We start from the raw sequence: 14,437 nt of genomic DNA on the forward strand, positions 1-14,437 counted from the left end.
CAAACCAAGAATTTCCTAAAGAACACAGTGTGACTTCTTCACACAACACCAGTCAAACTGGGAGGGCCTGGACAGGTGGGAGAGAAAGAGGCATGACCAGAGACCAAGTGAAGTAGTGCATAAACTTAGATTTCAGTTGGAATATCCTTTCGCTGTACAAACACAATTCTGACTTATTTACCATATTTTTTCCACTGAACTGAAAAAAATTAAAAATAAAAGTAAAAGAGTAAAGAGAAAACTGCAGGAAAGGAATCAGAGATAGAATGAATGATTTAAATCGGATTCAAATGAAATGCATGATAGGCAGAATTTAGCCATGAACTGGAGTTAGCCCAATTGGTCAAATATAGTGTGAATATAGGAAAATAAATAGTCTGTTCAGTTGCTTTGAGATTTCTTGATCGCACATTGAATAAAATCAGGGGAGTGCTATGATTTGAGTGTTTTGAATTAGCATTTTTGATCACAACCTTGAAGTAGCTTGATTTACATCTTATGTGAAACATTCCAATACATTGATAAGTGGCAAGACATATGAAAAAAAGAAAAGGAACTTCCATTTACATATCGCAATATCACATTTCAAAGGGGCCACACGTACAAAGAATAACTTAGAAGTGGTGAGATTATTGCAAATGTGCACAGCAATATTCCATCAATAGAAATGAAATAAATGACCAGTTAATCTACTTGTGGTGGTGTTGGTTGAGAGTGAATTGTAGTCAGGTCACATTGAACAACCTGCTCTTTTTCAAATAGTGCCACAGGATCTTTAACATCTACCTGAACCCATATCATCGGTTTCACATCTCATCCAAAGGACTGCACGTCCAATAATGCAACTATCCCACATCATGCATTGGAGCATCAGTCAGTACTCAAGGCCTGAATCCACATCATTCTAACATACAAATATTATTATAAAAGCTGGTGGGTAGCACCTAGAGTTGATTTATTTTGTTCACACATAATTCATGGGAATCAGAAAGGATTGAAATATCACTAAAGAATTAAGTTTGTTACCTTTCCCTTCTTTTTCCTTTGTACCTGCTCTTCTGCTTCTTCTTCTTCAATAAACTTCATTGCTAGCTCTTTGTTTACTTTTGGCAGTTTCTGTTTACAGGATTATTAAAAGAAAGATTATTATACACGTTAATACACTGCCTCAAAATGAAAAAAAACAGAATCTAACTACATAGTTATCAAACACTTGCTATTTTATATATTGGTTAACTGCACTTTTGGGAACACTTGCACACTTATCAAAAACCCTCATTCAAGGTATGATGCTGCATCCAGAATAAATTAAATTGTTACATAATGCATTGCTACTAAAACAATTTTGTGTTTCCAAGAGTATTCCTTAGATTCAAATAACAGAACAGAATAGTCTATAAATTTGAGTGAAATTTCATTCACACTTGGTTTCTAATAGTGAACATCACTTAGCACTGCCACTTCCAAAGTGCGCAGTTTCTCAAGAACAAATTTAGAAATAAATAAATTGTCTTTGTTATGCCATTAACACTATGATTAGCTGAGCAGTGACCTCTTACCTTTACTTGGACTCTTTGAGCACGTGTTTCCTCTATCTTCTGCCTGATCTTATCTTTTCGGTATTCCTCATAGGCAAATGGATTTGCCATAGCTTTCACCTTTTAATTACACAACATAACAATTAGTAACCCTCTTTAGAAAACAATCTTAATTTGTATTCCAATAGGCCCTCTCAGCATAGGTTTGAGTTGAAGTAAATAGATTAAAAAAAAATCAAACTTGCAATGTAGTCATTTTTACGTACGAAAGGGATAGATCCTGTATTTAGTATTCAAAAGGCCAAATAAGCAACTGTACTGGCACACTTGCATACCTTGTGATATAGTCGAATGTCCATGAAGAAGCCATGCATGTATGCACGAAGCAGTGAAGAGCCAATAAGATGAGCAATACCTACAGTAAAAAGGGTAGAGCACAAGTACACTTACAATTTTTTGCTAAAAATATAGAATCAATGGGATCAAGTTTCGGGCCGCGCCTAGAATGGCGCAGCCCCGCCCGATTTCCACGCTCAAAACTTACCTCAATATTCTCCCCGCTGCTGGAACGTTCCAGGTCCTTGGCGCAGTGCAGCACAAGCTGTTGGCTGTTGGGGGGGCGGGGCAGGGCGGAGCGAGATCCCGGCACTGAAAAGTGCCGGAACCGCTGCACATGCGCGCTAAAGTGTGCAGTAGTTCCAGGCCGCGTGGGAGGGGCCTGAAGCACACTGCCCCTAGCCCTGGCCGAATGGGCTCACTGGGGTGGCGAAGATCGGACTCGGGCCTCCGTCATCTTGAGCTTCAGCTCCCGCTCTCTTTCCTCCCCCCCCTCCCGGCATCTTGCTGGGGGCGGTCAGGGTCTCTCTCTCTCTTAGATAGACACTGACAGAGAGAGAGAGAAACAGACCTGGGGGGGGGAAGGGGGCCATCCCAGCATGCTGTTGGAGGGCTCCTGGTGCTGCAGTCGGTGAGTAGAAACATAATTTTTTATTTATTGATTTTTTAATTATTTTATTTTTTTGATTGATTTATTATTGATGATGGCTCTTTATTTGTAAAAGTGATGTGTTTCATGTTTGTAAACTTCCCTCGCCCTCCTCTCCCCACCCCCCCCAATCTCTCGTTCCCTACGCATGATTTCGAAGTGTAGGCAAGGTTTTTCTGAGCGTACAAAAATCTACATTTACTCCATTCTAAGCTGGTCACGTCCCCTTTTGAAAAAAAAAAATCTGTTCTAAAATGAAACTGTTCGAACTCACTAGAACTGGAGCAAACTAATTGCAGAGAACTGTAATTTCTAAGATACTCTATTCTAAACTAGTTGCTCCAAAAAAAATAGGAGCAACTTCGGCCAAAACTTGACCCCAAAGAATGGTTACAACACAGAAGACCATTCAATCCATTGAGCCCGCGCCAGCTCTCTGCAAGAGCACTTCAGTTGGTCCCACACCACCACCCTTTCCCCGTAGCCCTGTAAATGTTTTTCCTTCAGGTACTTATCCAATTTCCACGATTGAATCTGCCTCCAACATCCTTTCAGACAGTGCATTCCATATCCCAACCACCATATATAGCAACCAATTATAACATTTTTATGTGCAGCTTTCACACACAAGTAAATCTGACAATTATTACTATTCTCCCAAAAAGTTCACTATCTCGGGTTACAAAATAAAAACCAAGTGAAGGGAAATACAGTAGCTTGCAATATTGCTGGAATCCATTTAACCATTCCACCTTGGCTTAGCATCCATTCTTTACCCTCACCTCCCCCACCACCACCACCACTTCGACACTAAAAACACTCAAGTAAGTACTTGCTGTTAAGATATAGGCCCCAAGTTTCCACACGTGGCAAAACAGGCGCCCCTCCGAGCTGGGCGCCCGTTTTTCGCGCCGAAAAAAACGCGCTATTCTCGAGCGCTTTGCAGCTCGATGTCTGCTTGGCGCGGCGCCCAGGGGGCGGAGCCTACCACTCGCGCCGATTTTGTAAGTAGGAGGGGGCGGGTACCATTTAAATGAGTTTTTGTCGTGCTGGCAACCCTGCGCGAGCGCGTTGGAGCGTTCGCGCACGCGCAGTGTGAAGAAAACATTGGCACTCGGCCATTTTTGTAGTTCTTTGTAGCTGTTCAATTTTTAAAATTTTTTAATAAAACCACATTGCCCTTCCATGATCAGCACCGAGGCTTCTTGCAGCTTTCTCCCCCTGCTGTTGGTCGGGCCCATCGGAAACGGCTGCTTCAAGTTCTGAGGCTTCCTGCAGCCTTCTCACTGCCTCCCCCCCCTGCCGTCGGGAAACCGCTGCCTGAAGCACTTTCACACAGGTAGGAACATGGTTTATTTAATCTTTTCTTTGCTTATAAATTTTTATTCGGTTGGATTTATTTGTATAACATTTGTATAAGTATAACTAAGGATTTATTGTAGAATGTAATGACTTCCCTCCCCCCCCCTCCACCCCCCCACCTCGTTCCGGACGCCTAATTTGTAACCTGCGCCTGATTTTTTAATGTGTAGACAAGGTTTTTTCAAGCCTACAAAAATCTTCACTTGCTCCATTCTAAGTTAGTTTGGAGTACATTTTCACTGTGGAAACTTTCAAATCAGGAGTCAGTGGCCGGACATGCCCCCTTTTGAAAAAAAAATTCTGTTCAAAAGTGAAACTGTTCTACCTGACTAGAACTGCAGAAAATTTAAATGTGGAGAATTCCGATTTCTAAGATACTCCATTCTCCACCAGTTGCTCCTAAAAATCAGGAGCAAATCATGTGGAAACTTGGGGCCATAGAATGGTACAGTAGTGTAACTGGAGATTTTCAGACCAATGTGTTTTTAATCCTTAACAACCAAAGAATACTATTGGATTCTATTTTGGAAATCTCTTCTGCAACCACATTTATATTTACAAATAGCAGTCATTTATTCAAAATATCCTCACGAGGATAGCCTTGAATTAAAAAGTAAAGGCAGTTATGATCAAGGCATCATGAACATTCAAGCAATACTGTACAATGAAATGTTAAAAATGGAAAAAGCATTGCAGCAATACAGTGTGATGTACAAAAAGTAACCGGTAAATGGCACTCAAGAAATGCACTGATCATATCAGACATCAATATATATTAATACTAACTTTTATTTATATAGCACCTTTAATGTAGTAAAACATCCCAAAGCGCTTCACAGCAATGTTACAAAACAAAACAGATAAATTTGACACCGAGCCACAAAAGAAGAATTTAAGGCAGATGACCAAAAGCTTGTTTAAAGAGGTAGGTTTTAAGGAGTCTCTTAAAAAGGAGGAGAGGTAGAGAGGTATAAGGGAGCTTAGGGCCCAAACAGATGAAGGCACAGCCATCGATGGTTGAGCAGTTATAATGAGGGATGTTCAAGAGGCCAGAATTTGAGGAGCGCAGACATCTTGTGGGGTTGTGAGGCAGATAAAGCTTAGAGGTCGGGAGGGGCAAGGCCATGGAGTGGAGGAGTTGGAGGAGGATGGAGTGGTCAACTGTGTCAAAGGCTGCAGACAGGTCCAGAATGACGAGGAGGGATAGTTTACCTTTGTCACACTCACAAAAGATGTCATTTGTGACTTTGATGAGAGCCGTTTTGGTTCTGTGGCAGGGGTGAAAACCAGATTGAAGGGATTCAAACATTGAATTCATGGAAAGATTACTGTTCAAGAAAGGTCATTAACCCAAGTGTAATACATTGGGAAATAAGGTAAAATAAAATTGATTCAATAAACTTCCTAGGAATATTTACATAGCAATGCTAACTATACTTTATTTGTTTGAAATATGTGACATTTTCCATCTAATCAGTATAACTCAAGTAGTACATACTCGGCAAGATTCAAGATTGGATATGGATTAACCAGATTTTACAAAAGTAAACACCAACTTTTTAGTTCAAATAGCAAAGGCTAATGTGTGGGCCACAGGTAACCTGAAAATGTAGTCTGGGCTATCCAAAAACCTGAACAGATACTACAAAGTACAAGCTTATTTAAAAAAGTAATTTGCTTTTCCATGTAATTAATTTCACAAATCAATTAGCCACACTCGGCAAACATAAAATTAAATCCGTAATATAACTTACCCAGGTTTTCAAGATCCTTTCTGGTAACAAATTTATAATCATCATACACTGTAGTTTCTGGGTTTTCTTCTAGTTCTTCTGTTAAATTATCCAGGAATGAACACCAACGGGGTGCAGGTCCCAAAGTCTACGATTAAATTGAAAAATATTTATAATGTTGATTTTTAGATCATAAACCCCCAACGAAAAATCAGCATTTACTCTGTTATTCAGGTTCGCAGCTAAAACTAGTCAATCTGGAGAGATATACAATAGGTTTCATTTACGACCTATCACAAACTTCATTATGATTTGGGGGTGGAATGAGGCAAGGGAGGAGAAAACAAAATTCTCCCAAAAGTTACGCCTCATTTAAAAACTGCAAATATAAAAGTTTTACTCACAAGTACAAACATCTCTTAAAATAATGTGCACTGCAAAAAAAAAATCTACATGCTTTCCTTTTTTTCCTCGTTGCCTATTTCCTCTTTTCCCAAAGATGTTGACACTGGATTGTCTGTAGAATCAGAACTCGCGCTCTGGTACCGCACCCAAATGGTCATTATACAGATGTATACCTTGATTACAACAGTGACTACACGCAAAGGGGCCGATTTTCAGTATCTCACCGCCCGCTGCCGCCAACTCCCGCCAACATTCCTCCCGCCGATCCACCCAGTGCCACTTTCGGGGTGGCCTGGAGCGGGCGGGAGGGGAGAGCCATCGGCTGACGTCAGCGGACGGCCGAGTGGCGCAACTGACCTCCCGCCTGCTGAGCACCCAGATTCCTGTGGGCGGGAGTTGGCGCCAGAATGGGGGTGGACCGCTGGCTGGAGGCTGATCTGTCCCCAACGGGGAGTATGAAGAACCTGAAAAAAAAGGGAAGTGAACATTTTAAAATACTTTTTTTCAACAGCGACATACCTGTACGAGATCCCCTGAAGGTCTTCGGATACTTCTTTAATTTTTTGCTGTTGTTTTTTTTCTTCAGGTCTTCGGCCCTCCGTGGGCCCGACTCCATCCTCGGCGGCACTTGGGCGGCAAGCAACTCTGCTGCTGAGAATGAGAGCTCCCGCCCGCCGCCGCCCAGATTAGTGGTGTACGTCGTCCATTTGCCACCCACCGACCTTCGAGGGACCTTCTTCCTGAATATCCCGCCCAAAGTACCGTCCGGTACCTTGGCGGCCATCGGCGGCACTTTGGGTGGGCGGAGGCCTTGCTGAAAATCGGCCCCCAAAAGTACTTCATTGGCTGTAAAGCGCTTCGAGATGTCCGGTGGTCATGAAAGGAGCTATATAAAACGCAAGTCTTTCTTTCTTGATAGTAAATCTGGCAAACACCTCTTCCTCTTCACCGGACACCCGTACTTGTTGCAGTACTTGAAGGATAGTAATCAAAAATGGGAGTCCTCGCCAATTTTCCACTGACTAATCCAAGGTGCTGCCCCGATTGCAACATCCACACCATCATTTGGGCTCAGATTAGTAAAAGTTAGGTATCGAACCTGTAAACTTAGTCAGCCAATAATTCAATATTTTCCTATCCATCTTAGAATGCCTTTTCCTTCTCCTCCTGAAAGCGGATTTGTTCCCAAGTCTCTGCAAATACTGTGATGCTAATTTGCATTGGGTGATCTGCTCTTCCAATGTGAGGTGCCTAAGCTTGCTTGGGCACTCGCAACATTACTATGGATATTGACGGAAATGCTCCATCCACATTCTTTGCCATGCAGCATTTGAAGCAGATACTGGAGCATTTTTATATTCTTTAAAATATTGAGTGAAGTCCCCCAATAACTCAATGAGTGAATGCTCTGTATGGAGGCACCCACAGCAAGGCAAGGTGCCAAGTTCAAAAGTTTCAGTGCTGATTCAGCAAAGGTAGTAGTGGAGATGCTACAATTAGTGTCAACAGCCCCAGGCTATGGATGGAGGAGAAAATCAGCCACCGTGGCAGATCCAAATTTCTGTCAGGCCTCCCTCTCTTCTACCTAGTAGGTATGCAAGGAAATACAGAAAACACTCAAGTGGGATTAAAAAAAAAAATTAATTCATGGGATTTGGGCTTCACTAGCAAGGCCAGCATTTATTGCCCATCCCTAATTGCCCTTGAGAAAGTGGTGGTGAGCTGCCTTCTTGAACCGCTACAGTCCGTGTAATGAAGGTACTGTGTTAGGGTGTTCCAGGATTTTGACCCAGCGATGATGAAGGAATGGAGATATATTTCCAAGCTAGGATGGTGTGAGACTTGACTTGGGGGGGGGAAACTTGGAGGTGATGCATGTTCCCATGCACCTGCTGCCGCCCTTGTCCTTCAAGGTGGTAGAGGTCACGGGTTTTGGAGGTGCTGTTGAAGAAGCCTTGGTGAATTGTTGCAGTGCATCGTGTAGTTGTAAACACTGAGGACCCTGTGTGCTGGTGTTGTAGGGAGTGAAGGTTTAAGGCGGTGGATAGGGAGCCAATTAAGCGGGCTACTTTGTCCTGGGTGACATCGAGCTTCTTGAGTGTTAAGTGGAGAGTATTCCATCACACTCCCGATTTGCGTTTTGTAGATGGTGGAAAGGCTTTGGGGAGTCAGGAGGCGAGACATTCGCTGCAGAATACCTAGCCTCTGACCTGCTCTTGTTGCCACAGTATTTATGTGGCAGGTCCAGTTAAGTTTCTAGTCAATAGTGACCCCCAGGATATTGATGGTGGGAGAATCAGCAATGGTAATGGCGTTGAATGTTAAGGGGCGGTGGTTGAGGTAGTCATTGCCTGGCACTTAAGTGGCAAGTAACATTCGCGCCACACATCAGCCCAAACCTGAATATCGTCCAGGTCTTGCTGCTTGCGGGCATGGACTGCTTCATTATCTGAGGAGTTGCGAATGAAACTGAACACTGTAATCACCAGCGAACATCCCACCTCTGACCTTATGATGGAGGGAAGGTGATTGACGAAGCAGCTGAAGATGGTTGGTCCTAGGACATTGCCCCGAGGAACTCCTGCAATGATGTCTTGAGGCTGAGATGATTGACCAACAACCGCAACCTTCTTCCTTTGTGCTAGGTATGACTCCAGCCAGTGGAGAGGTGCACTCGATTCCCATTGACTTCAATTGTACTGGGGCTCCTTGGTGCCACACTCAAGTCAAATGCTGCCTTGATGTCATGGGCAGTCAGTCTCACTTCACCTTCCATCACTTTCATGATGATTGAGAGTAGATTGATGGGGCGGTAATTAGCCGGATTGTATTTGTCCTACTTTTTTTGTGGACAGGACATATGTGGGCAGTTTTCCACATTGTCAGAAAGATGCCAGTGTTGTAGCTGTACTGGAACAGCTTTGCTAGAGGCGCAGCTAGTTCTAGAGCACAAGTCTTCAGCACGACAGTTGGGATGTTGTCGGGGCCCATAGCCTTTACCGTATCCAGTGCGCTCAGCCGATTCTTGATATTACGTGGAGTGAAGAATTGGCTGAAGATGGTTGCAAACGCTTCAGCCTCGTCTTTCGCACTCGTGTGCTGGTCTCCGCCATCATTGAGGCGGAGGATATTTATGAAGCGTCCTCCTCCAGTTAGTTGTTTAATGGTCGACCACCTTTCACAACTAGATGAGGCAGGACTACAGAGCTTTGATCTGATCTGTTGGTTGTGGGATGGCTTTGCTCTGTCTATAACATGCTGCCGCCGCTGTGGAGCATGCAAGTAGTCAGTGTTGCAGCTTCCCCAGGTTGGCAGCTCATTTTTAGATATGCTTGATGCTGCTCCCGGCATGCTCTTCTACACTACTCATTAAACCAGGGTTGGTCCCGTCTTGATGGTAATGGTAGAGTAAGGCATATGCCGGGCCATGAGGTTACAGATTGTGGAGGAATACAATTCTGCTTCTGCTGATTGCCCACAGATTTGACTACAACAGCCCCATAGTGGAATGAATTCCCAACACTGACTGCCCAGACCTACAATAAAAATGGCAAACATACAAAATACTGGAGGAGAAAAGCACTGTACTGCTGGCTCATGTTTAAATGAAACTGCTATTTATGAGCAAAACGCAAATGAAAAGTTATATAGCACTAGTACAATCACATAGTACAAGCAAATTATGTTATTGTATCTAGAAGAAGCTTCTCAATAGAAACATATTCAAAAAGGCGGATAAAATCCTAGAAGCTGAATAAGTACAAGTGGAGCTTCAGAAATCCAGAAACCTCAGGACCAAGGCCGTTCCGGATTTTGGGTATTTCCAGATTTTGGAACATCTTTCCGACGTCCCGAATCCGGAAACGCCTGGGCCGAGGTAAGGGATGGGGGGGCGATGATTCCAGGTTTGGCAGCATTGGCTGCGGGTCAGGGATTCCAGGTCAGGGGTCGGGAAAAACCCGCGTTGAACACCTGCAAAAAAGCTAAGTTAAAGATTTTATTTTTAAATTCTTTTTCAGCGATTTAGCAGGTCAGGGTTGTGTGAAATTTTATTTGTTGGAATTTTTTGGGGGGTGTTTTTGCCACCTCCCTAGGCCCAACTCGCAGCGGTAATCGGCTGAAAAAAAATGTCTGGATTTTGGAACATTTTCCGGATTCAGCATGGTGTCCGGATCATTCAGAACTCTGGATTTCGGATGCTCAACTTGTATAAAATAATCTTTCCACAATTTTGTGAAAACATCACAAAGAAATTCATCAATCTGCTGTACTTACCGGAACATAGAACGTATTCATCTTGGGCGATTCATTAGCCATGAAGAACATTCCTAGAAAGGTAAAAAATAAAATTGAGTTTTGTTTCACTCACAAAACAAATCAAGATAGATTCAAGAAGATAGAGAAGCACCACTGTTCTGCTCTAGTGAGTGTGAACAGCTTTCATAAATGCTTACTTGGACTACTTGCTTCTGTATTATTAACATTTCACGGTTTCCCCCAAGCCTTTATTGCATCAGAAGTCTTTGCGGGATGATTAAGGCCACAGATAACTATAGCCACCACTAATATTCTTCCAGCAGAAAAAAGGGGGGGGGGGGGAAAACAGGAGGAACTGGTCTATTTTTAAAAAAAAATTTGCCTCACCTTCATAAAATCTAACAGTCCAATTTAACCAATTTCCTATTTGCTTTTTTTCTTTCTTCCGATGGCAGGGATTCCAGATCCCCTGTGCAGTGTGAAAACATTTCTGAACATATTGCAGCTCAATGTCAAAACAAGTAAGAGTTCATGGGGTTGGGGGTAATATATTAGCATGGATAGAGGATTGGCTAATCAACAGAAAACAGTCAGGATAAATGGGTCATTTTCCGGTTGGCAAACGGTAATCGGTGCTGGGGCCTCAACTATTTACAATCTATATTAATGACTTGGATGAAGGGACCGAGTGTAATGTAGCCAAGTTTGCTGATGATACAAAGATGGGTGGGAAAGCAAGTTGCGACAAGGACACAAGGAATCTACAAAGGGATATAGACAGGCTAAGTGAGTGGGCAAACACTTGGCAGATGGAGTATAATTTGGGAAAGTGTGAGGTTATCCACTTTGGCAGGAAAAACAAAAAAGCAAATTATTTTTAAATGGAGAGAGATTACAAAATGCTGCATTACAGAGGGACCTGTGGGTCCTTGTGCATGAAACACAGTTAGTATGCAGGTGCAGCAAGTAAACAGCAAAGGAAATGGAACGTTGGTCTTATTGCAACATTGGGGGATGTCCTGCTACAACTGTACAGGGTATTGGTGAGACCACACCTAGAGTACTGCATACAGTTTTGGTCCCCTTATTTAAAGAAGGATATACTTGCATTGGAGGCAGTTCAGAGAAGGTTCACTAGGTTGATTCCAGAGATGAAGGGATTGATTAATGAAGAAAAGTTGAGCCTATATTCATTGGTGTTTAGAAGAATGAGGTGTGATGTTATTGAAACATATGATACTGAGGGGGCTCGACAAGGTAGATGCAGAGAGGATGTTTCCACTTGTGGGGGAATCTAGAACTGGGGGCATAGTTTAAGAATAAGGGGTCGCCCATTTAAAACTGAGATGAGGAGGAATTTCTTCTCTGAGGGTCATAGATCTGTGGACTTCTCTGCCCTAGAGAGTTGTGGAGGCTGGGTCATTTAAATATATTTAAGGGGGAAGATAGACAGATTTTTGAATGATAAGGGAGTGAAGGGTTATGGGGAGCAGGCGGGGATGTGGAGCTGAGCCTAAGATTATTGAATGGCAGAGAAGGCTCAAGGGGCGAAATAGCCTGCTTCTACTTTTTATGTTCTTATGTAAAACAAAATAAAAAAATTAAGATCGTTTTTCATGGAGTTAATTTTTTTGGTCATTGTTAAATTAGGAGTGAGCACTCTCAATGTAAAGTAAATCTCCCATTTCTAGCCGAGAGCGCCTATATTTAAATTTTACTGGTATTAAGCAAAGATGCACAGCACAATTGCACATGCAAGATAGCAGAAAGTAGATGGTGAAAAATAAATCTGTTCTTTTTTTTTTAAAAACAGTGACACATCATTGTGCATATTGTTTATCATCACACATACTATATATAAATATTTATTTTCCTTATATTGAAGCAACTGTGATAAGCTTTTGAATTATAATTTAGATATATAATATATCCAACACCACAAGATCTTCTGCAGGCAGGAGTAAGTTATTTTTAAGACTGGGATCCCCATTTCATTCACACTAGCAATAGGCAGATCCCAGAATTTTATTGTATCCTACTCATAGGATAGCAGAATGTGCATATTTGAATGTAAAACACAAGAACGAAATATGGACTTGGACATCATCAACAGCTTCCCTCATGACATGCAACAATATAACCCAAGTGTATGGCTTGATAAACGTTTTGCTGTTGTTTTTCTCTTGGCCCCAAGGCCTCCAAAGTGGGAACAACTAAATATTATAAAAAACTAAAATAAAACAAATGGAGATTTTTTTTTTGCAGAAAAAGTGCTTTAGTAATGCAGGCAGGAATGAAGTCAACCAATGCAGCTTTTACTCTAGGGAAGTGTTAAATGCAAAAAAGAAACATTATACAGTCAGTTAACAGAAATGCATTCTTATTAGCTTTATTGACAGTCTGAGGTTTCAGAATTCAGTTCAAAACACAGTGCATTTTTCTAGGAGACATCGGATTGACAAAATACATCATAAAATGTACATGTATCAACATTTATCATGTGCAGTGATTTTGCACTTACCCGAGTTAGGATAAAGGCAGAGGTCATTGATTTCATGCTCCGATTCAATGGAAGTGAATATTTTCCCCTAAAAAGAAATAGAATTTCTGGTCACTAAAATATTTCTACATCTTGGTATCATCGCATCTTCTTTCCTCCCCTGCTAGCACACCAACTCTATTTTTTGCCATGTTTATCTTGATCCCCTTTTATTCTCACAAACCGCTACATTGCTGTCAGAAATATTGGGCCCAAGTTTCGGCCTCAGTTGCTCCTGATTTTTTGGAGCAACTGGTATAGAACGGAGTATCTTAGAAATTCAAATTCTCGGCATTTAGTTTGCTCCAGTTCTAGTCAGTTAGAACAGTTTCACTTTGGAACAGAATTTTTTTTTCCCAAAAGGGGGCGTGTCCGGCCACTTACGCCTGTTTTCAAAGTTTCGGCAGTGAAAACTTACTCCAAACTAACTTAGAATGGAGTAAGTGAAGATTTTTGTACACTCGAAAAAACCTTGTCTACACTTTAGAAAATCAGGCGTAGGTTACAGATCAGGCGTAGGGAATGGTGGGGGTTTAAAGGGAAGTTTACAAACATTAATCACTTCAATTTTACAAATAGAGCCATCATCAATAATAAATGATAAAAACATCAATAAATCAATCAAAAAATTAGTAAGTAATTTTTAAAATAAATCAATAAATAAAACATTTCTACTTACCGACTGCAGCACCGGGAGCCCTCCAACAGCGTGCTGGGATGCCCCCCTCCACCCCAGTGTGTCTGTGTCAGTGTCTCTATCTCTCTGTCTGTGTGTGTCTCTCACTCTCTGTCTGTCAGTGTCTGTGTTTCTGACAGCGACGGGAGGGGGGTAGAGGGAGAGAGGGGTGGGGGGGTCAGGGGGAGGGGAGGCAGAGGGGAAGGGAGGGAAGGAGGAGGAGAACGTAGGGGGGGGGCAAGAAGGAGAAGGGAAAGGGGGGGGAAGGAGGACAAGGAGAAGGGGGGGGGGGAAGGAGGGAGAGAAGAGAAGGGGAATGGGGGGGGGGGGGAAGAGAGAGGAGAAGGGGAATGGGGGGGGGGGGGGGAAGAGAGAGGAGAAGGGGAATGGGGGGGGGGGGGGAGGAGAGAGAGGAGAAGGGGAATGGGGGGGGGGGAGGAGGAGGAGAGAGAGGAGAAGGGGAATGGGGGGGGGGGGGGAAGAGGAGAAGGGGAATGGGGGGGGGGAGGAGAGAGAGGAGAAGGGGAATGGGGGGGGGGGAGGAGGAGAGAGAGGAGAAGGGGAATGGGGGGGGGGGAGGAGGAGAGAGAGGAGAAGGGGAATGGGGGGGGGGAAGAGGAGGAGAGAGAGGAGAAGGGGAATGGGGGGGGGGGGGGGAGAGGAGGAGAAGGGGAATGGGGGGGGAGGAGGAGGAGGAGAAGGGGAATGGGGGGGAGGAGAGGAGAAGGGGAATGGGGGGGGGGGGAGGAGAGGAGAAGGGGAATGGGGGGGGGGAAGAGGAGAAGGGGAATGGGGGGGGGGTGGAGGAGAGAGAGGAGAAGGGGAATGGCGGGGGGGAGGAGGAGAGGAGAAGGGGAATGGGGGGGGGGGGAGAGGAGAAGGGGAATGGGGGGGGGGGGGAAGAGGAGAAGGGGAATGGGGGGGGGGGAGAGGAGAGAGAGG

The 14,437-nt window shown here is 43.5% G+C and overlaps 1 protein-coding gene across 2 annotated transcripts in view; it reads right to left on the minus strand.

The window, feature by feature from the left end:
- nol10 (nucleolar protein 10) overlaps positions 1–14,437 on the minus strand; it is a 102,146-nt gene that overhangs the window by 35,956 nt on the left and 51,753 nt on the right. For both annotated transcript variants that reach the window (XM_070884985.1, XM_070884986.1), the window contains exons 12-17: positions 12,802–12,868; positions 10,299–10,351; positions 5,640–5,766; positions 1,874–1,953; positions 1,560–1,658; positions 1,027–1,116 (exon numbers count right to left, since the gene is read on the minus strand). In XM_070884985.1, coding sequence (XP_070741086.1) covers positions 1,027–1,116; positions 1,560–1,658; positions 1,874–1,953; positions 5,640–5,766; positions 10,299–10,351; positions 12,802–12,868 — 516 coding nt within the window. The remainder of the gene's footprint in view (positions 1–1,026; positions 1,117–1,559; positions 1,659–1,873; positions 1,954–5,639; positions 5,767–10,298; positions 10,352–12,801; positions 12,869–14,437) is intronic.

Source organism: Pristiophorus japonicus, chromosome 7, assembly GCF_044704955.1.
Source record: "Pristiophorus japonicus isolate sPriJap1 chromosome 7, sPriJap1.hap1, whole genome shotgun sequence".
Taxonomy (NCBI): domain Eukaryota; kingdom Metazoa; phylum Chordata; class Chondrichthyes; family Pristiophoridae; genus Pristiophorus; species Pristiophorus japonicus.